Source organism: Lampetra fluviatilis, chromosome 50 (genome assembly GCF_964198595.1).
Source record: "Lampetra fluviatilis chromosome 50, kcLamFluv1.1, whole genome shotgun sequence".
Classification (NCBI taxonomy): Eukaryota; Metazoa; Chordata; class Hyperoartia; order Petromyzontiformes; family Petromyzontidae; genus Lampetra; species Lampetra fluviatilis.
Genome location: NC_136324.1, coordinates 8,054,905 through 8,081,152, shown reverse-complemented (window position 1 = coordinate 8,081,152; position 26,248 = coordinate 8,054,905). Strand labels below are relative to the sequence as shown.

Sequence of the window (26,248 nt, the reverse complement as noted above, 5' to 3'; positions counted from 1 at the left end):
GGGGGGGGGTGGATCTGGAAGGGGGGAGGGTGGATCTGGGACGAGAAAATGCGCGGCATTTTCTTTCCTGAGCACCCACCCCCCCTACCCGGTCTCCCCCCCTCCGCCCTTCCGAGTCACCGCCCCTGCCACCTCCGTCCTCGGGGAGCGTTTCCTGCGCGGCGCGACCTCCGCTCGCGTTCTTTTTTTGCGAGTCGCCGTTGCTTTGCGCGGCGTACGGCTCGCGTGGCCTGCCGATGCGTTAGGAGCGATGACGAGGGCATAAAGGAAACGATTCTCGAATATGAGCCACTCCCCGCCTGCCCCCTCGACCCCCACCCCCGTCAGCACCGGTTCCTAATAACCCCCGAAAGGTTTATCGTGCTGGTAGTGTGGGGGGTTGGCAACGCTGCGCTGCAAAACCCGACGACCCAAGTTCGATACCCGCTCACGGCCACCAACACCGGTGACGGCTATCCAACCCGGTCCTGGGCCTCCTCTAGGTCGACTCAACCTCAAATGAGTAACTGGTGCAGTGTGTAAACATCGCCACTGGGGAGGCAAAGGCGGTCGGGCGTGGTACTGGCCACCTACCCCATCACGTGCCGTGCCGGCCTTCATAGGTGCTCACTAACAGCACTTGCCCCTTATGTCTGTTCAGGCTATACAGGGGATCTTTGTATGTATAGTGGTGTGTGCCTGTATGTCTCTGTCGAGTGGTGTGCTTCTGTTTCTCTCTCCGTAGAGCGTTGTGTTGTCTGTATGTGTGTGTCGTGGTTTGTGTGTCCATTCGGAGACAAAGGTGGCCGGGAGTGGTGCTGGCAACCCACCCCCGTCGTGTGTTGTGCCGATCTTCATAGATGCTACTCGCTAACAGCACTCGCCCCAAAAGTCTGTAAAGGCTATATGGGGGATCTTTGTCTTTTTGCTGCGTGGCTTTGTCCACCCTATCAACTACAAATTGAATAATAGAGACCTGTGATATAATTTCTCTATCTTAATTATCGCGGTACGGGGCTCGATAACAACGCGCCATTTACAGGTTGTTGCGATTCACAGACTTTATGGCGTTCTTCAAATGTATAACTAAAACCCCTCGGTGCAAATCCTTCTCCCGATTATCGTCGTCGTCGTCACCATCGTTACTGTGTTACGATTAATTACCTTTGAACGAGGCTTCTTAGTCCATGTTCAAAATATGTTTTTTGCGAAGATAGCGGGAAGAAAAAGTTCGAGGAAATTATTGCAGATCAGTGGAAAGCAGAGGTGACATTTCTATACCTGCTGCTGCATTGTCCCAGTGCAACCGTGGCTGTGGCCTGATGATGCTGGTTGTTGTAATTACCGGCAAAACGTCACCCGAATTGTAAATGTTGTGGTGGGTTCCAACACACAACCGATGTGCTGAAGTAGTAACGAGTTGCCACGTTTTGTTTACGTGACAAACCCTCGCTCATTCGGTGTGTCGGGCGGTGGCTTGTTTAACGACGACGCGTTTATATTTACACGGTCTGACCCAACAAAAAAAACCTCTCATGGATAATATTGGTCGCGAAAGCCTACTGTGTACTATGAGATCTCCTTTACCAGTGGCAAAATATAGTAATAGGTTTTTACCCTTTTAACTGTCAGATTTTGTACCAGTTAAAAGGGTAAAAACCTATTACTATAGCCTACTATGTGTTAAAGTGGAGCTTCATAGCTCATCGGATTCCTCCAGTATTAGAAAAGATTCTGTGAAACTTTGACTGCAGAAACGACTCTCTTGGTTTGCATTTGTTTTGCCTGGCCCATTATGCCAAGGGGGATGGCGTGTTGCAGCGGCAGTCTGTGTAGCAAAGAGAAGTCCGACCAGAAATGGGTGAGGACAGTGAAAAGCAAGCGACGATGGGGTGAAGGCAAGCGGTGTTTCGGCCACAAGTCTATAAATATGGAATGTGCCACGAGCCAGAGACCTCCCAGCCCGCCAAATCATTGCGTTAACACGCCGTTTGGTCATGGCAACTGTGATTCAAATTAACACTCTCAATCAATCAATCGGGGTCTTTCTATAGACCCGGCGGCAGAGGAGCGATCTCGTTCGTAAATGTAGACCCGCATTTTCAAACGCGCTTTGGCCATATCCAACCGGGACGGGGTGTGCGTGTGAAACTCTACGGACGAGTCATTATACCACCGTCATCAGCCCGGGGTCCAATCCACTGCTGGATGAGGGCCTCTGCAAACCGCAAACTGCCTGCCCGTGTCTCTCTCGCGAGCCTTGCCCCCCCCCCCCCCCCCGATGACGTGAACCGCACGAAGACAGGGAGCGGTAGTTCAGTAGAGTTCAGTAGAAGCGAGCAAAGCATTGAGGAGCTTCACTCCCAAAAAAGCGTTGCCGCGTGCTGGGAAGTCGACGTTAAAGACCCACGGGGGGGCGGGGGGGCCGGGGTGCGGGGGGGGGAGCCGGCCGTGCGCCCCGCGTCGTTCGTAGACCAAATGGCACGGTCCAAAACGGCCCTCGATTTCAACATTCTTTGCGACGTTAGCCATGTGCTGGTGCGTTCCTAATGCGAGCACGTTTGTTTAATGGCACCCATGTTGATACGACAAGTTATGGTTTCACGATAGTGTCGGGGTGAGAGAAGGGGGGGGGGGTGATTTATCCATTGATAACATTTCAAAAGCATCCGTGCATAAGAATTGTACGTTCGCATTTTACACCCAAAACCGTTTTTGCTTAGAAGCTAGAACAATCTTTTTATTGTCTTTTGTTATGTTTTAACCCTTCCCTGTCTTGTTGCAATTTTACTCCGCCTAAATCCAAATTCTTTCGAAAAGGTTGAAGGTCAAAGCAATTGAAAGGTCAAAGTGACTTAGACCGGGAACAAAATGGAAAAATATGCCCCAACATCATCTTACCTTTTTTTTCTCTCTCCTGCCGCCATCTTCACTGATGGTTTGCTACAGTCACTAACCTTTGCCCTTTGACCTGGACAAAACCAGGATATCTGCATTTTTTTTCAGTTACCCCAACCCCTCTCTCCCTGCCTCATCCCCCCTGTTCCCCCTGCCCCCCTATGATCCTGCTGCCGATTGGCTGTGAACATTAACCATGTACCAAAACACAACCGCACCTCCTCGTCCTGCGGTCCCATAGGTGGGGGGTGGAGACATTGGATGTTAGCAGGCGGTCGAGGGGATAACGATTCAGTGGTGATGGAGGAGGCGGATTGGTTGAAGTTGTTCATGGTGGTGGTGGTGGTGGGAGGGGGGGGGAAGAGCGGGTTTGCGGGTGCGTGGGTATGCGGTGGGTCTTAAGTCCTTCCAGATGGGTGCAGATTGCCAGGGTGGCATCGTGTAACCTAGCGGGTCCTCATTAGGCCACCGGTTGTGACCGGGAGGCCCCGGCGTTCTCGGTTGCGGTTTGTTTGCAGCGAGCGCGCGGGAATCGTAAGCCGGGTAATCGAGCGGTCAGGGCATTCTACCGCGAGCTTCTCCCAGCGTACCCGTGCAATAAATGTGCGAACGCTCGTTTATCTCTGTTGCACCTTCAGTGGTGCTGTTTGTTTGTAGGCCCCGCTCGGTGTTTTGGGCCTATGGGGGCCGGTGCTCGCCAATCGTAATGAAAGTGAAATCTCTGTCCCGCCCGCTGTGAAAACAGTCTCAGAGACGGCGGACGTTTACGGCGCAGAAAATGTAAAAATACGACTTAAACTACATTTTGTTTTTACTAAGTAAAGCCTACTGAGTTATGTGGCTTTTTTCAGAAGCGACCTGGCCACCAAGTGATAGCCCAATGAAGTCGCTTATCATCATGTGGACATTTATGTCAGCCAAATACTCTAAAGGCATGTTTCTAGATGTGGAGGGAAAAAGTCGAGTACCCGGAGAAAAATCCACGTGACCGTAGGGAGAACATGCAAACTTCAAATATTCAGGATCAGGATTGAACCCACGACCTCTTGTATATCAGGCAAGGTAGCTAACATCTCACCACCGCAGCGCCCCAAATATGGGGCACGGACTGTCAAAAAAAGTTACGCAGAGACGCGTGGAGAGATTCTCAAAAATTATATTGAGAGAGAGACCATATGCAGATCCTAGGCATCAATTGAAGCGTTATGAAGAGCGAATGGGCTTGGGCAAGGGACATCCCTGGAAGGAGGGATGATAGCCGATGGTGAAGAGTAATCCTTGGGATCGGCAGCCCGAGGGATGGACGCCCGCCGTGGAGACGGAGCGGTAAAATCGGCGCCTGTGCAGATGCTGGGTGGATTGTCGCACCGCGTGATCATGAGGGATTGCGACGGCTTGAGGAGGCCTTAATCCAGTAGTGGATCGATCGTGGCTGACGACAACGACGATGATGACTATGACCACCACGGCGCAAGGCGGGTGGCCAATCAACACGATCGCACCTACCTCAGGAAAATGGCCGTCAAACTCCGTAGGATGTACCCAGAGTGTCAAATTGGCTCTGGTATCATCTTGCGGAAGCTGTTTGCTGATGTTAGCTCCTGAACATGTCGCCATCGTACGCACAAATACAATAACAGTACAGCTTTCTGCACTGTTCTGACTTATTAAAGCCGAGCGTAAAACACACCGAGAATGTGCTGCTGCCACTGCTGCAGTGTTGTTGGTGCAGTGCTGCCTGCGCTGTGCTTCTGTTACAGCTGCTGCTGCACTGCTTCGCTGCTGTGCTCCTGCTGTGCTCCTGCTGTTGTGCTGCTGTTGTGCTCCTACTGTGCTGCTGTTGTGCTGCTGTTGTTGCTGTTGCTGCTGTTGCTGTTGCTGCTGCTGCTCTTGCTGCTGTTGATGCTGTTGCTGCTGCTGCTGTTGCTGCTGCTCTTGCTGCTGCTGCTGTTGCTGCTGTTGCTGCTGTTGCTGCTGCTGTTGCTGCTGTTGCTGCTGCTGTTGCTGCTGCTGTTGCTGCTGTTTCTGCTGTTGATGCTGCTGCTGTTGATGCTGCTACTGTTGTTGCTGCTGTTGCTGCTGCTCTGCTGTTGCTGCTGCTGCTATTCTGCATTGCTGCGCACTCACCGGGCCCACGTTGTTGTCCGCCGCCCGCAGAGCAAGGTGTTCATGGAGGGCTTCCGGAGTCTGCGCGAGGGCGAGCCGCTCGAGTTCAGCTACCGCAAGTCGGCCAAGGGCCTGGAGACGATCCGCGTGACGGGCCCCGGCGGGGCGCCGTGCGCGGGCAGCGAGCGCCGGCCCAAGGGCAAGGTGGTGCCCAAGCCGCGACGGCCACGCGGAGACAGGTGACGCGAGCCGCACAGCTTGTCGGCACACGTCGGCCACACGCGCGTTGTCAGCACACACTCCCGTTCTCCTGCATTGCTTGTTCCCGTCAACGCGAGTTCGATATGTGTGTGTGTGTGGAGCACGATGAACGTATTGGGGAACGTTTTTTTTTTGCTACTTTTTTACGTGAGCGAACGGAAGCGCGTCGCGCCGGGTTAGGGATTAAGCGGTGGGGCAGCTGCCTCGGCGTAGCGTCGTCGCGCAAGATGCTGGGATACTGCTGGATGCTTCTAGATGCTGCCCACGCGCCTCGGTCTTTGTTCAGGCCTGCGTACGCATCTCACGGGTTCTCTTGCGGACTGTGCTTTACCCCTAGAGTTATTTATTACAACGCGATTTTTCCAGAACGCGGCGTTCTTCAGGAACGCAACGACTCCCACTGCATTGCAGGAGAACCGAGCCGCGTTGGGTGTCCAGTTGCCGAACGAAGGCGCTGTTGTCACGTCGCGCTCATCACACTGACAAAGCGTTTGCCACAAATGAACCCGCCGATGCCTCGTTGGTCTCGTCAAAGAGCGAGTACCATCGTCGCGCGAACTCCAGTCATCTTCGCAGCAGCAGCAGCAGCTTTGGGCTGGCCATCGAACAAAGACGGTCACCACATCACGTGGCGCTTTCAGATCGTCTGGAACGCTCTTCCTTCCGACATTAAGAGGCCGCTGGGAACTATTGCACTTTTAAATCATCATCGCGATTGAATTTCTTTAGAACTGCTTTTTTGTGTTTAGTTTGTCCTTCCCCGGCACTTCCAATTAGCACGGTCGGCGACGTGCATCTCCCCCTTTTACATCATTTCGCAAGAATGTCGCCACTTTATTATTAACACCGCCACCCGATTTGCGTCATCTCAACCCCCCCCCCCACCCCACACTCTCACGTCGCTGACAGCAGCAGCGTCGTCGTCGTCCGTCCTCCCTCGTCGTTATCCGTCGCCTCCAGCACCCACTACCACCACCCTGGTTCACGTCGTTTCGATATTCGACGCCGCACCTTTCAGGAACGCAACCCCTGATGTAAACCGGGGGACATTACCATAATAATAGTACACGTGTACATTTCTATCTGCTCACGCTATTATCAGGATGCACCGTTGTGCGTACGTTCAAACGGGTCGCTGTGGCCACTGTCGTGTCGACGCCACCACATCCCGCTGCTGTTGTACCCTGCATCCTTCCTCTCCAGCCACATCTCACGAACTGTTTCATGGCTGACACTTGACATGCTTCCTGAGTCCGTCCGCCCTGTTACGTATGTATGTAGCGTCGAACTTATTTTCACGCCGTACGTAGCCAACCGTGCTAATCGGAGGTTGCGGGGAGGGCGGGGAGGAAAAGAAACTGAACGCAAATTTTACAAATGAGTCTTGTTGTTTGGGTCTTCCCCATACGCTTGCCAACCTCTAGGAAATGTGGAATTACAAAAGGGTTAGCTTTTACGTGCGCAGCACGGCCGTTGCCGAGGGTCGCCACTGTTACCCAGGAGCGAGCTGCGACGTATTCCGCGATCGGCGCTGGCTCGACCCGCCGCTGCGCACGCACCGACCGCGACGAAGTTCGACACGGTACCCGGCACGGGATCTTGACGCCAGCGCCCCAGCGCGCAGATCGCGCCGGTCACCTGGACCGGTCCGGGACTTGCCCCCCGGGCAGGTGGCAACCCTGGGTCTGTTACTCGGCAGTCCTCTTTGTGTAAACGCCAGGCTAGGTCACCCCCCTCGTGCTCATTGTTGCTGACAGTAGAATATTATATTCTTGGTTCTTTCGGTAAAGTCACGTAGAAGGGAAATAATACAATTATAAAAATAAAACAAGAAAATTATCACGACGTTTCGATTGCAACACAAGCAATCATCATCAGGTGTGACTACCACAGCAATAATATTCTTTTTTTTCCCTTCTACGTGACTTTACCGAAAGAACCAAGAATATGAATCCCTGCAGTCACGAAAGCTTTAAATCGGTAGAATATTACTTTGGTAATAAGCTCATGGTGGGTGTGGATTTGGGGGTGGACTTAGGGAGGGGTGCGGGAGATCGAACTGACGATGACGACGACGATGATGTAGCTGGGTATCGAAAGTGCAGCCCCCCACCACACCACAACCTCCCCCCCCAGCCTTCTTCACGTAGACCACCCACACCTTTGGTCGGCCTCCCCACTTAAGGCGGTGACAAAGTGCAAGCAAAGCTGTAATTAAAGTGCTCGCTGATAACCCTGAAATTGTGAATGGAGGGGCTGTGTGGGCGGGGGGGAGGGGGGGGGGGTCTGGGGGGATGTGGGGGGGGGGCTGTGTGGGCGGGGGGGAGGGGGGGGATGTGGGGGGGGGCTGTGGTGAACTCTACGTGACAGGTTTGCAGTGAACTTCTCGAACTTGTGAATCCGCCCCCCCATGCCGTGCAAGGTGGAGTCTGTAAACAGGGCGCGCGTGCGGCGATTCCCTCGCGGTAGCAGCAGCAGCAGCGTATACAGGAATCGCAGCCCTACTCGGAGCCCCATGATTCATTGAAATCGGCACCCCCGCCACCCCCGCCTCCTCACCGTCTACTCTGGTGGGTGGCGGCACGATGCGCTGGCGTGTTAGGTCCAGCTGGGTCAGTGTCGCGCCCGACGCAACGGGGGCGGTGGGGGCGGTGGTGGGGTAGACTGGCGGGTGGTGCTTTGTTTTTGTTGTGCGACCGTAGGCCCCATTCATAGAAAAAACACAAACCCCCCCCCCCGCGTCACCACCACCACCGCCACCATCGCCGCCACCACCACCACCATCGCCGCCACCACCACCACCATCGCCGCCACCACCACCACCATCGCCGCCGCGGCGTTTAAAGCGGAAGCAGCGCGGCGGACGGAGCCGAGAGAATGACGGGCGGGCACTCCACGGGAGGGTCCCGCTGACGCGCACACACGCTGTCCGTGCGTGTGTCTGTCCGTGTGTCTGTCCGTGCGTGTGTGTGTACGTGTGTGTGTGTGTGCGTGCGTGCGTGTGTGTGTGCGTGTGTGTGTGCGTGTGTGCGTGTGCGTGTGTGTGTGCGTGTGCGTGCGTGTGTGTGTGTGTGCGTGCGTGTGTGTGTGCGTGTGTGTGTGCGTATGTGTGTGTGCGCGTGTGTGCGTGAGTGTGCGTGTGTGCGTGAGTGTGCGTGTGTGTGTGCGTGTGCGCGTGTGCGTGTGTGCGTGTGCGTGCGTGTGTGTGTGTGCGCGTGTGCGTGTGTTTGTGTGTGCGTGTGTGTGTGTGCGTGTGTGTGCGTGTGTGTGTGCGTGTGTGTGTGCGTGTGCGCGTGTGCGTGTGTGTGTGTGTGCGTGTGTGTGTGCGCGTGTGTGTGCGCGTGCGTGTGTGTGCGCGTTTGTGTGTGTGCGCGTGTGTGTGTGTGCGTGTGTGTGCGTGTGTGTGTGTGTGCGTGTGTGTGTGTGTGCGTGTACGTGTGTGTGTGCGTGTGTGTGTGCGTGTGTGTGCGTGCGTGTGTGTGTGTGCGCGTGTGTGTGCGTGTGTGTGTGTGTGCGTGTGTGTGTGTGTATGTGTGTGTGTACGTCGGACTTCTTTCGCACCGTGCATAGACGAACGCGCTAATCCGAGGCGCGGGGGGGGGGGACAACAGACTGAACACAAAAAAGCCGTTGTGAAGAAAATGAGTTAATGCTGCGTGATTCGTCCCGATGGCGTTTCTCCTCCTCCTCCGCGATTCATTTTCACGAAGCTGCTGAGATCGCGCAAATCTTTGCGTGCCTGGCGACGTAAGAGCAGCGCCACGCAGCTCCATTCTGCGAGGGGCTGTGAATTACCGCCACCCCCCCCCCCCACCTTTTCCAGAGTCACTTTGCATACTACCGGTGGTGGTGGTGACGCTCCCTTCGTGTTGTCGTCGTTGTTTTTTTTCTCACGTCAAAACTCGACGGCGTTCAGTTCGAGTTGAGAGAGGGATGAAGGTGTTTGCTCCCGTGCGCTATGATCAACCGCGTGCGGAGGGGGGGGGGGCCCCCTTCTTCAAAACGGGCGTCTCTCGTCCGGCTCCTCGGCGTCGGCGCCGATGGCCGCCGTGCACGAGTGGCGGAGAAACTTCGCAGCGGCAGCAGCTGCTGCTGCTGCTGCTGCTAGGAGAAGGGAAGCGTTGCTCGTGCGGAGCGGACAAATGATTTATACCGCGAGCCCGCCAAGTATGTGTGTTGTTGAACTTCTTTCGCACCGTACGCAGCCAGCGGCGCTAATCCGATGTGCGTGCGGCGCGGGAAATCCAAACAAAACTAAACACATGAGGCAGCCCGAAAGAAATGAGGTGGTCACTCGAGATGATTTGAAAGTGCACAACTCCGGTGGCTTCCTAATATCGGAAGGGAGAGCGGTCCAGACGGCCGCAGGGACGGCGTCTGCTAGCGGCCGCGCGATGCCTCGTTTTCTCAGAGTGCGTGATAGCGCTGCACATAAACACGGGCGTTTAAACGAACCCCTGGCTAGAGATTTACACCATTGGAACCTCATTTGCCAGTAAAAAATATGATAATTTGTTTTTTACCCTTTTATCTGGCAATAAAACTGACACCTTTTTTACAAGGAATCATGTTTGCATAGACCACAATACCTGCAGTCATAATGCAGATGGCGTCATCTGTTCCAACACCATGTGAGACTAGGCTCTAAGCAAAGCTGTCTCGGGTGTGGACCAATCAACTTCAAGGACAGTGCATACATTATCAGAGTTATGTTTTTTGTTTGCATTATGACTGCAGGTATTGTGGTCTATGCAAACATGATTCCTCGTAAAAAAGGTGTCAGTTTTGTTGCCAGATAGAAGGGTAAAAAACCAATTACCCCTGGCTCGAGCTCGGCGGCTGCGTCGGCGGTCGTAGTCGGCTGTCCATGAGGGGTTTGGGTCTGGAGTGCTGCGAAGGATGGATCCCTGGGAATGGGTGAAATCGCACACCGCCACGTGCACAATTAACCAGCAGAATACGTGGAGCGCATTTGTCTTGTCTTCAAAGCACGGTGGTTTCCCTTCGTCTTTAGGGGAGCAGGGAAATATCTTCGGCATGTGACCCCCCCCCACACACCGCCATCCCCCGCCACCCTCACTTCGAGCCAAGCTTCTCGCTTCCACCCAACTCCCACCCAGCCCACCACCACACTCGCCTCTCCCACACACACACACCCGAACACACACGCGAATGTGCGTGCACACACACGTGAATGCGCACATACGCGCACACACATCTCTCCCACACGAACGGGAACACGCGCACATACACGCGAACGCACACACATGCCTCTCCCACACACACGCACGAACACATACGCGTTCATGCATGCTAACTCGCACACGAACGCACACGCACACACACTTCTGTATCAGGCGCACACATCGTACGTGCCGTAACCTACCTGCCCCGGTGCCTCTCGCACAAATGAAGACGTAGATTCCCCGTTTAGACGTTTAGATTGTTGGAGCAATTGCTGCTTAGCGGATCGCCCATGAAGGCCAGGAGGGCGCACTTTAAGTTGCTAAGTGGGGCCTCTCTCTCTCATTCTGCGGTCATCTTTTTAGATACACCGCTTGGGATGCGCATGCGAAGCTGAGTGGACCTAGGGGAGGTCCAAGCCAGGTTTAGATACCAATCAGGCTTGCGCGTGACCGAGTGCTGTTCGTGAGCAACGATGACGGCCGTGCACACCACACCAGGGGGGGGGGTGGGTGGCCAGCACCACGCACGGCCGCCTTTGTCTCACCCACTGTTGATGTTTGCACACCAGGTGCACACCAGCTACTCGTTTTAAGGCTGTGCCAGCCGAGCGGGAGACTCTGGATCAATTCACGAAATTCGTCACTGGTGGTCGAGCATCGGAACTCGGGCCTCCGTATTCATAGCGCGGTGACTAACCATTGCACTACCACTCCCCTTACACAAAGAACCCCCGTGTAGCCTTAACAGACTGTTGGGGCAAGTGCTGTTAGCGAGCACCTATGAAGGCAGGCACGGCACACTAGGGGGGTGGGTGGCCAGCAACCACGCCCGGGCGCCTTTGTCTCCCCAGTGGCGATGTTTACACACCGCACCAGGTACTCATTTGAGGCTGAGTCGACCTAGGGGAGGCCCAGTACCGGTTCAGATAATCGTCACCGGTGTTGGCCGTGAGCGTGAATCGAACTCGGGCCGCCGCGTTTCGTAGCGCTGACCGCTACACCACCGCTCCCACACATACACATACACACACACGCTCACACAGTATCCAAACACCACCCACCCACCACCACAGCCCACACAAACTGACTGCCGCCCAGACTGAGGAATGAGCTGGTAGGGCCCCCCCCCCCTAAGCTTTGTTTGTTTGGTAAATATTTTGGGAATGCGGCTAAATAGCCCGGATTGCCGTGCTGCTCAGCCGCCTTTAGTGCCTGTGACAAATGCCGCCTAATGGGAACCACCACCTCCACTCTGGAGCAATAGAAATCTGCGGAAGGGTTGGCCCTTGGTTTTAATGGCCCAATGGGAAGTGTCCCCCCGTCTGGCTCATAATAGAAATCTGCGTAAGGGTCACCTTCCTTCAAATGGGTTCAAAGGAAGCGCAGCACTAAACAGAGTGGATGGAGTCGTGCACAAAAGGTTACCTAGATTTAATGGGATAACAGCAACCACCCCCATGCCGTGTGCAGCAAAGGAAACTTGAAGGGTGGGGACCCCCCACAACCCTCCCTGCTCGCACTGCCCGCTTTCTGAAACGTTGCGTTAGACTCCCGACCGCACGAGTCGCGTCTGCCCGTGGCCGTCCGGGAAGCCCGTCCCGTCGCCGACCTCTGCGGCCTCGCTGGCGCGCTGCGAAGAAGAGGCTCGTCGATCCGATCCCGTCGCCCTATTTAAAAATAAAAAAAACTTTTTCGTGTTGGGGGGGAGGCCCACGCGGTGGCATTGGCAAACGCGTTTTGTTGTTGGCGCTCGTTTGCCGCCAACGCAGCGGCGGCGTCACCGAATGAATGGGCAGAGGCGGAAAACCGAACATTTGGCGTCTTATTCTTGGTTCTTTCGGTAAAGTCACATAGAAGGGAAATAATAAAATAATATTGCTATAAAACAATAACAATTCTCACGACGTTTCGACTGGACACCTGATGATGATTGCTTGTATTGCAGTCGAAACATCGTGAGAATTTGTATTGTTTTATATTAATATTATTTTATTACTTCCCTTCTACGTGACTTTACCTAAACAGTCCCTCCAGAAAAACGCGGAGTTTTTTGGTGATTGTTGCGGGCAAAAATCGTTGATTATGCGGCACGTTTTCTTAAAAAATGCGATGGAATATGCGGGATATTTATGCAATTTTATGCGATTAAATTGCGGGAACTTGCAAAAATTGCGGGAACTTGCAAAAACTGCGGTTTGATGAAAAAGAGAAAAAAAAGTGATTCCCCCAACACCCTATTCATTAGGCTACTACTTTAATGTAAAGAGTCATTTCTTATTACTTCCTATGATAAGCAAGCATACTACATCACAGAAAGTGCTGGGAATATTTAAGTTCTCATCTTGTTTTATTTCAGACCTTAACAAACAGATGGCTCAAACTTACAAAACATTGAGTCGAACAAGTTCTGTAGCTTTACAAAATGAATATGCTACAACTTCTGTAAAAATGAATAAATAAAATATTTAAAAAAAAATGTGTGCTTCCTGTTTTACAGAGGTAGCTATACAAAACAGACATCTTCTGTTAAAATAAGTGTTTTCAGTGCACAGTAACGTAAGCAATACAGTAACAGTACAGTCTTACAGTAATGTAAATTTACATACTACTAACAAAAAAGTGCAATCTTACAACTGGAAAGTTGCATAAACTCCTGAATAAAACTAACTACGTAGCCTCTAACACTGGCCAATCATTCACCATCCTCATCCTCCATCCCCTCTCCCTCAGTGTCCATCTCCTCCCCCTCCACCATCTCCTCCCTCTCAAATGCTCCACTGCGGACTCGTTGGTTATGGTAAAGGAAGACCAAGGCTTTGAGGCTTTGGTTGGTAGTTGATCTTCTTCGGTTAGACAACACTAGTTTGTAGATGCTGTTGCTGCGTTCAGCATCAGCTGAGTTTGAGACAGCATCTTTGTACCGCTTGGCCAAGGAACTCAGCACAGGAAGTCTCTCCTGTAGGCCATCCCAAAACACATCCAAATCCACCACGCCGAATGGTGCAGCTCTGAGTGCTGCTGGACCAAGAGTCTTGAAGTAAGAATCAAATTCATCACCCTGCACCTCAGTGAAACCTGGAATGGCCTTGTAGCTTGCTACGGAGTCATCTAGGAATGCAATGTGGCGAGGGTCAAACACCCTAACCTCCTGGAGAAACTCAATGGCCGGCTGCCCATGTGACATGTACTTGGTGAGCTTTTCTTCAGCGTTTTCATATGCCTGACCAACTGTGCAGAGGATCTGTGTCTTTGTGGTGTAAGGTAAGTTAAACCCTTCAAAGTATTCGGCACACGCCTCATACTGCAGCTCTTTGTTGGCAGCAAAGACCACCTGCAGATCCTCCAGATAAGTGAAGATATTTGTGGTCACAGGACGTCTGCTGTCGAAGATATCGAGAAGACTTAGGAAGCGTTTGCACTTGTCAGCCATGATGTTGATCTGGACATTCAGGGACTGAGCTAGGTCTTGGTCTTGAAGCATCTCGTGGAGTCTCTCCACAGACTGTGGAGCACTTCTGCTACACACCTATAAAAAACACAAATAGAAAGAAAGGAATTAGGTCAAACATACAATATGTTCAATGCAATTACTTGTTTTACTTTGATCTTACTAAACTATTCATGTTTGTATGTGCAAAGGGGGTTAACTGATGAAGAAAAGGAAGTGTTAATTGTATTGAGGAATTATGTGAAGGAAGTTTTTACCTCGATTTCCATCTCTATGAACTCCTTGTACAGTCCAAAGTGCTGTGCGTGGTACTGCACTGCAGAGAACCAGGAGTTCCAGCGTGTTGCACAGGGGTTTGGAGGCATGACCGCCTTTTTTCTAGGCAGCTTGTTTGACAAGAAGCAGAGGTATCTTCTCTTGCGTGATCCAGCATTGAAGAACATCTGGGAGAAACTTAGCATGAAGCTGTTCAACTGAACAAAAGGTTTGCGGAAGGCATTGCCAATGAGATGCATTATGTGTGCCATGCATGTGATGTGTATCGAGTTGGGGAACAACGACTGCAGAGCTGCTGTGAATGCCTTCTTCATGTAGGCTGCATTATCAGTGTCGAACACAATCACATCCTCGTTGTTAATGCTGTATTCTTGAAGGCACCTTACGACAGACATGGATACAGTGGAATGATTGCATTGCTCAAGGAAAACAGTATCTGCAAGGTAGGCCAAGATCCTCCCAGAATGATCCTTCTCAAGTGGTGCAAGGAGGATATTCAGGACACATCTCCCCTCGACATCTGGAGTCTCATCAAATATCACAGCAAGAGGTTTTCTGGCAAGAAGTGTCTTCAGCTCCTCTTTTTCCTTCTCATATACTGCTCCCAAGTACATATCTTGAAGCTGGTGAAACCCTGGAATGGCGCCGCCATTGATGACTTTCTCATTCAGAAATTTCCTCAGTGCAGGGTGGTCAGTCTTAGACAGTGGGATGTTGATGGCAGTTTAGGTGGCAACCCAGGTTTCACAAATCTACAAACAGAAAAATACTTTTGTATCATTGGGCTGTATTACACACACACACAAAGTCCAGTGTAACCTACAGAAAACTGCTGTATAAAACTGAATCATTTACAGTAAGCCTTTCACAGAACAGTAGTGTTTCTGCAAATAAAACATAATTCTTTCATGCCAAAATCAATCATCTTGCATGGGAAATTACACTACTGTTAGTCTATCTAACCCTAACGTTAACTTACATCCACACACAACATACTTGGAAATCTCATTCACACACACCTCTCTCTGTTTCAATTTAACTATCAGCCTTTTCATAATTTTACAAGCTTTAATCTAATAGGCTACTGACCTTGATTCTTTCAGCCCTAGCAACTGTTTTGGAAGTTGACGCCTCGGTGTAGGTGAGCTGCTTCATCTTGGCTGATTCCGCTGCTGCTTTAACCATCCTCGAATGTGTGTCGGTTGCAAAGTGACTGTCCAGCGTCGACTTCCGCCTGTGGTCCAACACGCAGTTGCACAGAGTGCAAAATAATTTGCCCCCACTGTCATGTAACACACTGGGAAACTGCTTTGCGCGGTCTTTTGCGCTTATGTTTGTTGGCAAATGAGAAAGATTTGCGGGCTTCATCATGGTGTCATTGGCATCGCGGGGTTTGCAGCTTTTCAATGATGTCGCGTAATGAGTGACGTCACTTCATAACGTTCCCATGGCAACAGGGGAAATGGCTGCGCTTGTGTGAAGTAAACGCAACATTTTTCAACTTTCTGCTAAGATATATGTGACTTTTTGCAACGAAAATGCGGGGATTATGAAATCATGCAAGCCCGCATATTTTGCGCGCGGAAATCTGCAATTTATGCGGCGAAAGTGCGGCGTATTTGAAAAAACGCGCCCCCCGCATAAATATGCGGACTTTGGCTGATTTTGCATGGAATCATGCGATCGCATAATCGCGTTTTTCTGGAGGGACTGCCTAAAGAACCAAGAACATGAATCCCTGCGGTCACGAAAGCTTTAAATAAAAATTTGACGTCTTCTGGATTATAATACAAGAAAAAAATGTGTTTATTTTAAAGCGAGAGTATCGGGTGTGTGTCTTATAACCCAGTAGCGCGCGTGCGTGTGTGTGTGTGCGCGTGACCACATTTAGGTCGGCTCAGCCTGAAATCAGTACTTGGTGCTGTGCGTAAATACATCGGCACGAGGGATGCAAAGGGGCGGTCGTGCGTGTGGTGCTGGCCACCCACGCTCTCGCGAGCCGTGCCGGCCTTCATAGGCGCTCGCTCGCGAAACTTGCTCCCAACAGTCTGTTCAGGCGACACGGGGGATCTTTATCTTCGACCATATTTTGTGTGAGTTTGTTGATGGGATTGCGTTTGGGGTGCGTCTTTCCAGGAAGTCTTGTGCTGATAAACTGTTCGTCACGCGGTGACTAAGGTTGTGTCAAGTTGGGTGTTGTTAGGGGAGATAAAGAAGATGTGGTGTTGTTTTTTATTTGAAGTTGGTTAATGCCGTGCGTTCTCGTGTAACGCTTCCTGAGCAAGATTTGCAAGCAAGGGGAAAGATTTTGAACGTTAAAATGGTGGGAGTTGAGAAAAAAAATTTTATTTTGATTTAAAGCATTCGTGACTGCAGGGATTCATATTCTTGGTTCTTTCAGTAAAGTCACGTAGAAGAGAAATAATAAAATAATAATAATAAACATTTTCTTGCTGTGGATTTCACACCTGATGATGATTGCTTGTGTGTTATTATTTTATTATTTCCCTTCTACGTGACTTTACCGAAAGAACCAAGAATAAAAATAATTTTAGTTTAGCAAGTAGGCTTTCGCGATCAATATCATCCATAATCAAGGGGGGTTGTTTTGGGGTTAGATTGCGTAAATATAAATATGTGGTTAAACCCACCACCATCTGACACAGCCAATTAGTACGGTTTGTCGCATAAACAGAACGTGCCAATTCGTTACTAGTACAACACACCGGTATCAGTCGGCCGTGAGGGAGACGTGGACATTGTCATGTCCCTCCTTGTAGGGGGAACTCGTCGGTTTGACGTTCCCCACTCCGCACTGCCGCCAAGAGCCAGAGCGTGACAAGGCGAGTGGAGGGCCTTTCCTTCAGCCACGCTGGCCACAATAACCTCGCTGAATTGTGACGAACATTATTATCATTATTGCTGTGTACTCCTCTCATTGTTCACTTAACGGTTCTGACAGATATTTTTTTTATTTCAACGCCGTTCACATTTGTCCAGTACAGGACTGTGATTACAAGTACAACATTTTAATTTACAAGGCATTGTACTTTGCATGCCATCACGTCTACACTGCCCAGCATTCACCGACTCGCACGGCGTGGTGAAGTATGGTCAAATAACATCCCCCGTGACCCGCGGGATGTCACGAGGCACACGTCCGGAGAGTGAGTCGGCAGAAAGGGCTGGCAGCGAGCACGACGCGGCTGTGCGGGTTTTTTTATCTCTTTTTTTTATCGATTCTGCCATCCAACAGGAAGTCTTCTCAGTTCCAGGTGGCTGTCCCTCGATTTCCGAAAGGAACGCGTTCATCAAAGCACACACACACACGAGTGGAACCTCATTTGTCAGTAAGAAATATGATAATTGTTTTTTTTACCCTTCTATCTGGCAACAAAAACTGACACATTTTTTACAAGGAGTCATGTTTGCATAGACCACAATACCTGCAGTCACGCAATACCTGTAAAAAAAGGTGTCAGTTTTGTTGCCAGATAGAAGGGTAAAAAAAACAATTATCATATTTTTTACTGGCAAATGAGGTTCCAATGGTGTAAATGCTTACCCGAGCTCTCATACTCTGATGGTGCATTGTCTTTGAGTTGTGCGCCTTTTGGCGTCATCTGGTCCAACCCATGTGAGACTAGGCTCTAAGGAAAGCTGTCTTGGGTGTGGACCAATCAACTTCAAGGACAGTGCATATCATTATCAGAGTTATGTTTTTTGTTTGCATTATGACTGCAGGTATTGTGGTCTATGCAAACATGACTCCTTGTAAAAAAAGGTGTCAGTTTTGTTGCCAGATAGAAGGGTAAAAAAGCAATTATCACACACACACGAGTGGAACGAAATTTCCCAAGTCGGAATGGCTTTTCCCCTTTAATTTAATGTGAACAATTCAGGGGGGTGCCCTTCAGACAGCCAGTCCAACTCTACTTCTAACCTAAACAAACATACACCCAGGTTACTTTTCACACCGCAAACGTAATAATAAAGAACTTAAATATTGAGACGATTGAATGTTAATTTAAATTGAACAAAAATTACCTTTTGAGGGAACTCGCCAAAAGGTCTGCTGCATGTTGGAATGACTGGCAAGGCGTCGCTGGGTGCACTGCAGGGACACCACGACGCTGTCGCGGATGGACGACGCTGCAGCCTCCTCCTGGGTGGCATCTTGTTGGATGATCTCACGGCGCGTGTGGCCGGAGTGAAATGTCGTGATTCCGTTCGTCGAAAAGTGTCCACGGTTTGTCAATTGCGTCAACGCGAAAATTTCGCGAACCGAGCGTTTCGTAAATCGCGGGATGCCTGTATTTACATTTGGTGCACTCGGGGTGCCCGCCCCTACCACCCGACTTACCCTGCCCTCTACCCACAATTCTCTTGCCTCGCTTTTTGTTCAACTGCACCGCGATGCAGCGGAGTGGGTCGTGCATTCCTGGGCGCAACGCCACGATAGACGAAGAAGCAAGTTGTCGTACGCATGTTCAACTTCTCTCGCGCCACCGTACGTCGTAGCCAGCCGTGCAAGTCGGAGGTGCGGCGGAAGAACAACAAACTAAATACTTAAAGTAGTGCTAAAGAAACGAGTTCTCAAAGTAGATGATTTAAAAGTGCATAGCCACAGTGGCTCACGAATATATGTGCAGTTTATAGCAGTGTAGTATATAGTAGTGTAGCAGCGGAATTTATAGTGTATTGTATAGAAGTGTAGTGTATAGTCGTGTAGTGTATAGTAATGTAGTGTATAGTAGTGTGTATGTACGTTGAATTTATTTCGCACCACCGTACGTAGTAGCCAGCCATGCTAATCGGAGGTGCGGGGGAAGGACAACAAACTAAACACAAAAAAGCACTTCTTCTTGGTTCTTTCGGTAAAGTCACGTAGAAGGGAAATAATACAATTTTAAAAAATGTACATAATAAAATACAATTGTCACGACGTTTCGGCCACAACACAAGCAGCCGTCCTCAGGTGAAGAACAGGTCTGTCGGAAAGACAGCGTCTGAATGAACAGCACCAAGCTTGGCAGCGTATATTTAAGCTGGGTTAGAGGAGGAGGGCGCATTGACAAAGCACTTCTAGAGAACTGAGTTTCAATCTAGAAAATACGCTGAAAATGTACACCAGAACAGAGTAGGCACATCTAAGCCCAAGTTGAGGCACAGAACTCTCATTTGCATTGAATCGACGCAACTACCGGCTGGTGACTCGTCACTGAGCCTGCTGTCCGTGCAGAATCTCAATATTTATGTACACATGCTGGAGGAATCCAATGAGCTGTCAAGCTCTTGATCACAGATGTGCAGTTAGGGGCACGGGGCTCAGAGCGTTACAACAACAAACAATACGATAGGAGTTCAACGTATAGGAAAGGTAAACAAATCATTTTAATATAAATAAAACGAAACTATTTGCATCTTACCAGGTAAAGCCCACTGCGCTATTCACTTGTGCGCGCTCCTCTGTATTCGAAGGCTTCCGTCATCGGCATGATCTGCGTTCTTCACGTCTCTGTGTGGACGTCTCCCTCACCACGTCTCAACATTTCTGGCGGTGGGGAGACCCCCACGACATCCGTAGTGACCGCCCCCCGGAGCGCTGCGGTGGCGAGATGTTAACTCCCTTTCCCGGTATACAGGAGGTCGTGGGTTCTATCCCGACGCTGACGCCTGCTGCTGTATATTTGGAGTTTGCGTGTCTCTCTTTCTCTCTCTCCCCATCGTCGCGTGGTTTTTTCTCCGGGTCCTCCGGTTTCCTTTCCGATGACTTACAACGCACTGTACGTCATCCGAGTGGAATCGGAAGAAACCCCGATGACGCACGCGTACGTCGTCGGGACGGGAAAAGGGGTTCGTTGGCTGAAAACATCTGATCCGCCACGCGCCGCCGTTGCGTAAATCCTGCCGCTACTTGAAAGACGCGATTACATCGATCGGAGTGTAATTGCACCGCAAATACAATTTGAAATAGTCGAGGGACTCTGTGAGACTCTGTGAGACTCTGTGAGACTCTGTGAGACTCTGTGAGACTCTGTGAGACCGACTTTGTTCCCTGACGACGCTCTCACCGACACCATCTTTGGAAAGCGCGCTGTGCCTTTTTTGCTGATTTGCATCGCCAGGGGGAGGGGTGGGAGATGTCGCGGGGGGCATGGGGGGGGGGGCAGGGGCGGGGGGTGGGGGATTGCCTGTTCGGTTTTCCATGTTTACTGCCCGGATATGCCCGGTGCTTGCGACCCTTCCAGGGGCAGCGGGGGGCGGGGGGTGGTTGAGGGGGGGGGGAAGAGGGGGGCTCGCTCACCCCTGGAAAGCCACGAGGGCGGAGGAAGCGAGATAAGGGTTTTCTTCCCGGTTTTGTAGGATTCGTAGAAAAATTTGCACGAAATGCCCCACCGAGTTGAATTCCCTAGGCGGTGGGTGGGGGGGGGCCGGCACCCTCGTGGGGACGCAGCGACCGGCGGGGGTCGCTCGGTGGTCGTCGTCGTCTGCAAGCTGGGAGCACGGTGTTGTGAGTGTGCGTGGAGAGAAGATCCAGGTGTTGTGAGTGTGCGTGGAGAGAAGATCCAGGTGTTGAGAGCATGCGTGGGGAGAAGATCCAGGTGTTGAGAGCATGCGTGGGGAGAAGATCCAGGTGTTGTGAGTGTGCGTGGAGAGAAGATCCAGGTGTTGAGAGCGTGCATAGGGAGAGAGGATCCAGGTGTTGTGAGCGTGCGTAGGGAGAAGATCCAGGTGTTGTGAGCGTGCGTGGAGAGAGGATCCAGGTGTTGTGAGCGTGGGTGGAGAGAGAGGATCCAGAGAGAGAGAGGGGGAGAGGGGGGTGATTAGCATTGTTGATGTCGGGTTAAAAACAAATAGTGTTGTCATCGAGCTGAATTTTTTGAGTGTAAATTTAGCTTGGGTCTTAATAACTCAGCCCCGTCGCCACCCGTGACTGTAGAAAAAAATAACAACCCTCCCCCACCATCACCCCCCCCTGACCCCCCCCCCCGGCCACAACCCCCCACCCCGACCACAACCACCCCCCACCCTTCCAGCGTATTCCTCGAAGCCACCGCTGGTGTAACCGTCGACCGCGTGAGAACATCAACAGCACGCGGACGCGCACCACCTCCTTCATGAATGGAAAATGAAAGACAACGACCCACAGCCGCAGCGCGTGACTGTGGCCACGCGGCCCGAACTATGGACCCATAGAAGTAAACCCACGGCAGTTTACGCTCCTTCACTGGAGCAGGAACTGCAAAGCTACGCGAACTTTCTCTCTCTCTCCTGAATGCCTCTCGTCGTTACCAGCAGCAGGCCTCGACATTTGCATTTAGCTCCAGAAGATATGGGCGTTGTATGCAAAGGTAGAATGGAGTTTGGTTTAATACGCAACACGCTGGGGTGTTTTGTGGATGTTTATAACAGGAGACCCGAGATATCGGTTTTAGTTATCACCGTGAGTGGTGGTGTCGTCTCTCGTGGTCCGTCCCTGATGGGCGCCACGCTGGCGAGATGTTAAATACATCGCCTGTTACGCAGGAGGTCGTGGGTTCGATCCCGACCTTGCGTGTTCTCCCCGTGGTCGTGTGGATATTACTCCGGGTTTTCCCCTCCACATTTAGAATCACTGTGCACTGTAGAGTTTTTGGCCACTATCAATGTCCACGTGATAAGCTAATTCGTTGAGCTATCGTTTGTGACCTGGTCACTTCTGAAAAAGAGCTGCATAGCTCAGTGGGGCCTTACCTGGTAAAATAAAAAGATATATTTAATTGTTTGATGTGAATGCAATTCCCTTTTTAGAACAAATTATTTGGTAACGCTACTTGCTGGCAGTGGTGCACAATCACAATGAAATCAAAGTCAACGCACACGTCAATAAAATCTGCTTCATGCAGAAGGGCCATTGCCCAAACCGTCGCTTGTTTTATACGGACAGTGTTATTGGTGTAGAGGGTTTTTTTTTCGATTTATAAAAAATAAAAATTGTAAAGCCCATAAGGCTTTAAAATACTACAACAAAATCCTACGTTTTCCTGTACCGTATTACCTTAAAACATCTAACTTTATATATATATTAAATTGTAGGGGCAGCTAAAGAAAACCAAAACATTATTGACGTAACGAACAGATATCATGCAAAGTAAAACATTATAATCTAATTAAATCCGCGGACATTGTCATCAACGAATGGGTGGCGAAGCCGAGAGGAAGCGTGCAGAATCATCGCTAACGATAACAACAGACGGAACGGGGAATAAAAAAACACGCGGATTGCAGCGGCAGATCAACCCCGCTTGCTTTTGACAAACGGCAAGACCCTTTCTTCTCGTTCAGTTTGTATTTACGGACTGGTGCATTTGCCTGTGCCTTGATTGCGCAATTGCCATCCGGCTTTCCCCGTTGGCAGTTGTGCGCCGCTGTCGATAGAGCGAGTCGGTATCGTCGTCATCGTCGTCACCGCACGCTCCAAGCAGCGCAAGCTCCAGGGACTGTCGGATATTATTACGATGACGACGACGACGACGATGACGACGTCACGCGGTTAATAACGCACCGGAATTAAAGGTGTAATCCCAGGAGCAAATGCGTGCATTGTAGATTTTGAAGAGGGGCAAAGGCGCAAGCCCTGCAATTGCAGGCTCGCGTCACTGCTGGTAGAAGGGCCTCTGCTAGAGAGGGAGAGAGAGAGATCTCGAGTGCTCCTCTTGACGGTATTTGGCCTACTCTTTCAAACTGGCCGGACGTTTCGGAAGCGGTGGGAGTAACCGCACTTTTACCCCTCCACGCGCAAGCTGTCAATCGACAAACCCTGCCGTACCCATTCATGCTGCTGGGTGGAAAGAGGCACGGGTGGGGAGGGGGCGGTGGGATCAGGGGGCGGGGCCGGGGGATGGGGGGTGGGGGCCGGGGGGGGGGATTTAAGAACCTCGGACCGTTGGTTCAACCGCCGCGCCAGGAGATCGAACCGGCGATCTCCCGGATCGCGAGCCCGGCCACGATGACCGTCATCACCGCGGACAGCTTCCCAAATGCGACGATGTTACGCGGCGCGCCCGGCTGGAACGAACTTTTATTTCGCAAGCAGCGTGTGCTGTGTATCGTTAGGTCTCGCGTACGATGTCGGCAAAACCCAACAGAAGGCCGCTGCTTCTTTTCATTTCTGTTATTTAGCTTGTTTTGAAATGGCTGACCGTTAAGTCGTTATTGGAAGGCTGGCAGCTCAAAAGAAACGTTTTAATGTTTAGGTTTAAGCAACCGCGCAGCACATTGAAATGAGATGGAGAGTGCATTAGAAAGGTCACGACCCCTTCAGCTCTCAGGGGGCAAAAGGGTTGGGGGGACAGTTCAGAGGTCAAGGGTTAGGGGGACCACCTCTGTGTGCTGATTGGTTGGATTTTTTTCATTCTTTAAAAAAAAACTGGAATGTAACTTTGGAATGCGGTTAAGGGGGGTTGGTGCCGTGTGTGCGTGTGTGCAGCCCCGGCATTTATAATAAATGTGGCCAGAGAAGGACAGTCGGAAATTACAAAGTAGGTTCGCATTAGTCATGCGCTCATGTTTAAATTTGATAGAGCGCGTCTGTGAGTCACGCAACGGTCATTGGCCTCGCCGCGCTCGTGAGCACACGGCAACGGATCGAGCGAATTTAGGGCTTAACATTCTGAAAAATAGCGCGTTGGGAATGGAACGTGGCGGTTTATTTTTTTGTTGTTTCATTATTTCCCCCCTCCACCCCGCCCCGCTGCCGCCAGTTGTGAGAGGCGGTGTGGAGCCGGATCGTAAGGGGAAAAGCAGCTTCTAGCAGCGACAGATCGCGTGTCAACCCGGGAGCATGGCTAAAACACACCGGCACACAGTCACGTGTGCTTTTATTTACTTAAAACGGAGATTTTGACAGCCATCAAAATAAAGAAGTCGATTATAATCGCGCGATTGTGTACATTTTACACAATTGATAAAAAAAATTACTTTTTTACAAATGTATCCGACGGTGTAAAAAAAAATACAATCAACGTCATTATCATCATCATCAGTGTTGATAACCTTCAGTCAAACGAAAGCATTTGTACGATCGATTCAGATCGACCTCGGTGCGTGTCAGCCTAACGAAGATGCGCAGTTTCTCTCTGGGTTTTCTTGACACTTTTTCAGCAACGATTTGAATGAGAGTTGATGAGAGACTGTGACCGGGCCCTGCAACGGCTGACATGAATACGGGGGGGGGGGGGGGTAATGGGGAATTTAAAAAAATAGAAATGCAGTCGACCGTTCGTTGATAGGGTTGCCTCACGGCGCTATCTCTGGTGTGGACCAATCCGTTTCAAAGACAATGCCATATATTACTAGAGCATGTTGTTTTTGTTTGCGTGTTCACCACAAGTACGTGTGGTTAATTCCTTGCAAAACGTTTTCTGTTTGGCGTTTTAACGTCTTAACACAACTGTTTTATTGCCAGAAAGGGGTAAACCCATTCTTATGTTTTGATACTCGCAAAAAAGCTCCCCATGACGTTTTTTTCTGCGCCCAGCGTCATCTCGGACTCATTTTAATATCAAAATGGCCGCTCGGGCGAAGGGGACCGCGGCCGCTGCCACCACCGATCCTTTGTTGTGAAAACGGTGCCCGGGATTTAGCCTGAACCGGGGGGGGGCTGGGCCCTCCCTCCCTCCCTCCCTCCCTCGGGGGGGACCAGGCCCTCCCTCCCCGAAACGAAAAACAACTCGGTCGTTGAGATGAGGAGGGAGGGAAGAGGGAAAGAAAAAAATCAACACATTCATCACTAAGACTGCCCGAAAGAGGGGAAAACGCGATGTAATCGGTGACGTTTCAGGCAATGGCCCTGCCATGGATGAAGGGCAAATTCTTCCAAATAATGCCCCTTCAAGGGCGGCACTGTCGACGAACGCGTTTTGCGCTTTTGCGCGCACCGCCGCCACGTGCAGTCTCGAGATTATTTTGTTTACGTAAAAATTCAATCGCAGCGGTATTAAAAAAAAAGAATATATATATACTTTAAAGTGAATTGTGCTCATTTGCTTTTGTACGAAATAATGAGCTCGGATAAGTCGATTGAATTGCGTACGCAAATGTTGTGAGCTGCAAAATATCGGCAATTCGTTTTGAGAAGGGGGAAATATTGCCACTAAATATAACACGTGACGTAAAGACGCTTGCATGCGCGTTGTATGTAGTGGTGCAGTGATATGTCCTTGCGGTTTGTTTTGATGGAAAACCAGGTGGGTTTTTTTTTCTTATAGCCAGAAATAAACATTCGTCATTTACAGAACCTGAGCACTGATCAAAGCGAGATACCTACACAGTGTGGAACGAACGCAAATGAACGTGTACGTTTGCAAAGTCTTACATGTAAAAAAAACTGGAAGCCAACTTGGACCACGTTTTGTTGGTTGACATTTTTGTTTTTCCTGTTTAACTACTGTGGAATAAATACGCGGGGGCACGTATTGACATATTGATGTAAACCTCCGTCAATAATGAATTTATGCCGAGGCCAAGGTTTATTGGCTGTGACATCGATTGGCCTTAGCGAATAATTATTTACATCCGAAAAATTTAAATGTCGTTTTTTTCCTTTAGTTTCCCCAGCACTCAAAGAGTGTGACCACGGCTAACACGGTGAGAGAAATGACTCCTCCACTCACAATCGCCGCAGTGCATTTTGTCTGCTAGTTACAAATGGCTTCCTAAATCATCATCAGCAGCAGCAGCAGCGGCGGCGGCATCATCATTATCATCATGAGCTTTGGTCAATCCACTGCTGGATGAAGGCCTCTCCAAGCCACTGCGCGACCTCTCTCCTGCTTGACCTAGCCTTATGCAAATTAATATATTGTAAAATATTGTGAAGGTTTGCTTTTTTTAAATACATATTTTGTGTATTTAAAGTGACTTGCAAGAGAGGCAATGCTTCACGTGCCGCCACGGAGCTCCGCATTTCTTCTCACGGTTAAACAAAGAACAAAACGAGCGTAAGAATGAGTAAAAATGCGTGACCTCGCCTTTACTTCGTAATTATTATTTTAAAAGAGATGTAACTTTTTTTTTTTGCCCAAGACAACCGTTCGACGAAGCGAGCGGT

At 50.5% G+C, this 26,248-nt stretch overlaps 1 protein-coding gene across 1 annotated transcript in view; it reads left to right on the top strand.

Moving 5' to 3' along the window:
* The window catches only part of LIN28B (lin-28 RNA binding posttranscriptional regulator B), a 90,408-nt gene that overhangs the window by 44,455 nt on the left and 19,705 nt on the right, over positions 1 to 26,248 (top strand). The window contains exon 3 of the mRNA XM_078878341.1: positions 5,035 to 5,222. Within this exon, the coding sequence (XP_078734467.1) occupies positions 5,035 to 5,222 (188 nt within the window). The remainder of the gene's footprint in view (positions 1 to 5,034; positions 5,223 to 26,248) is intronic.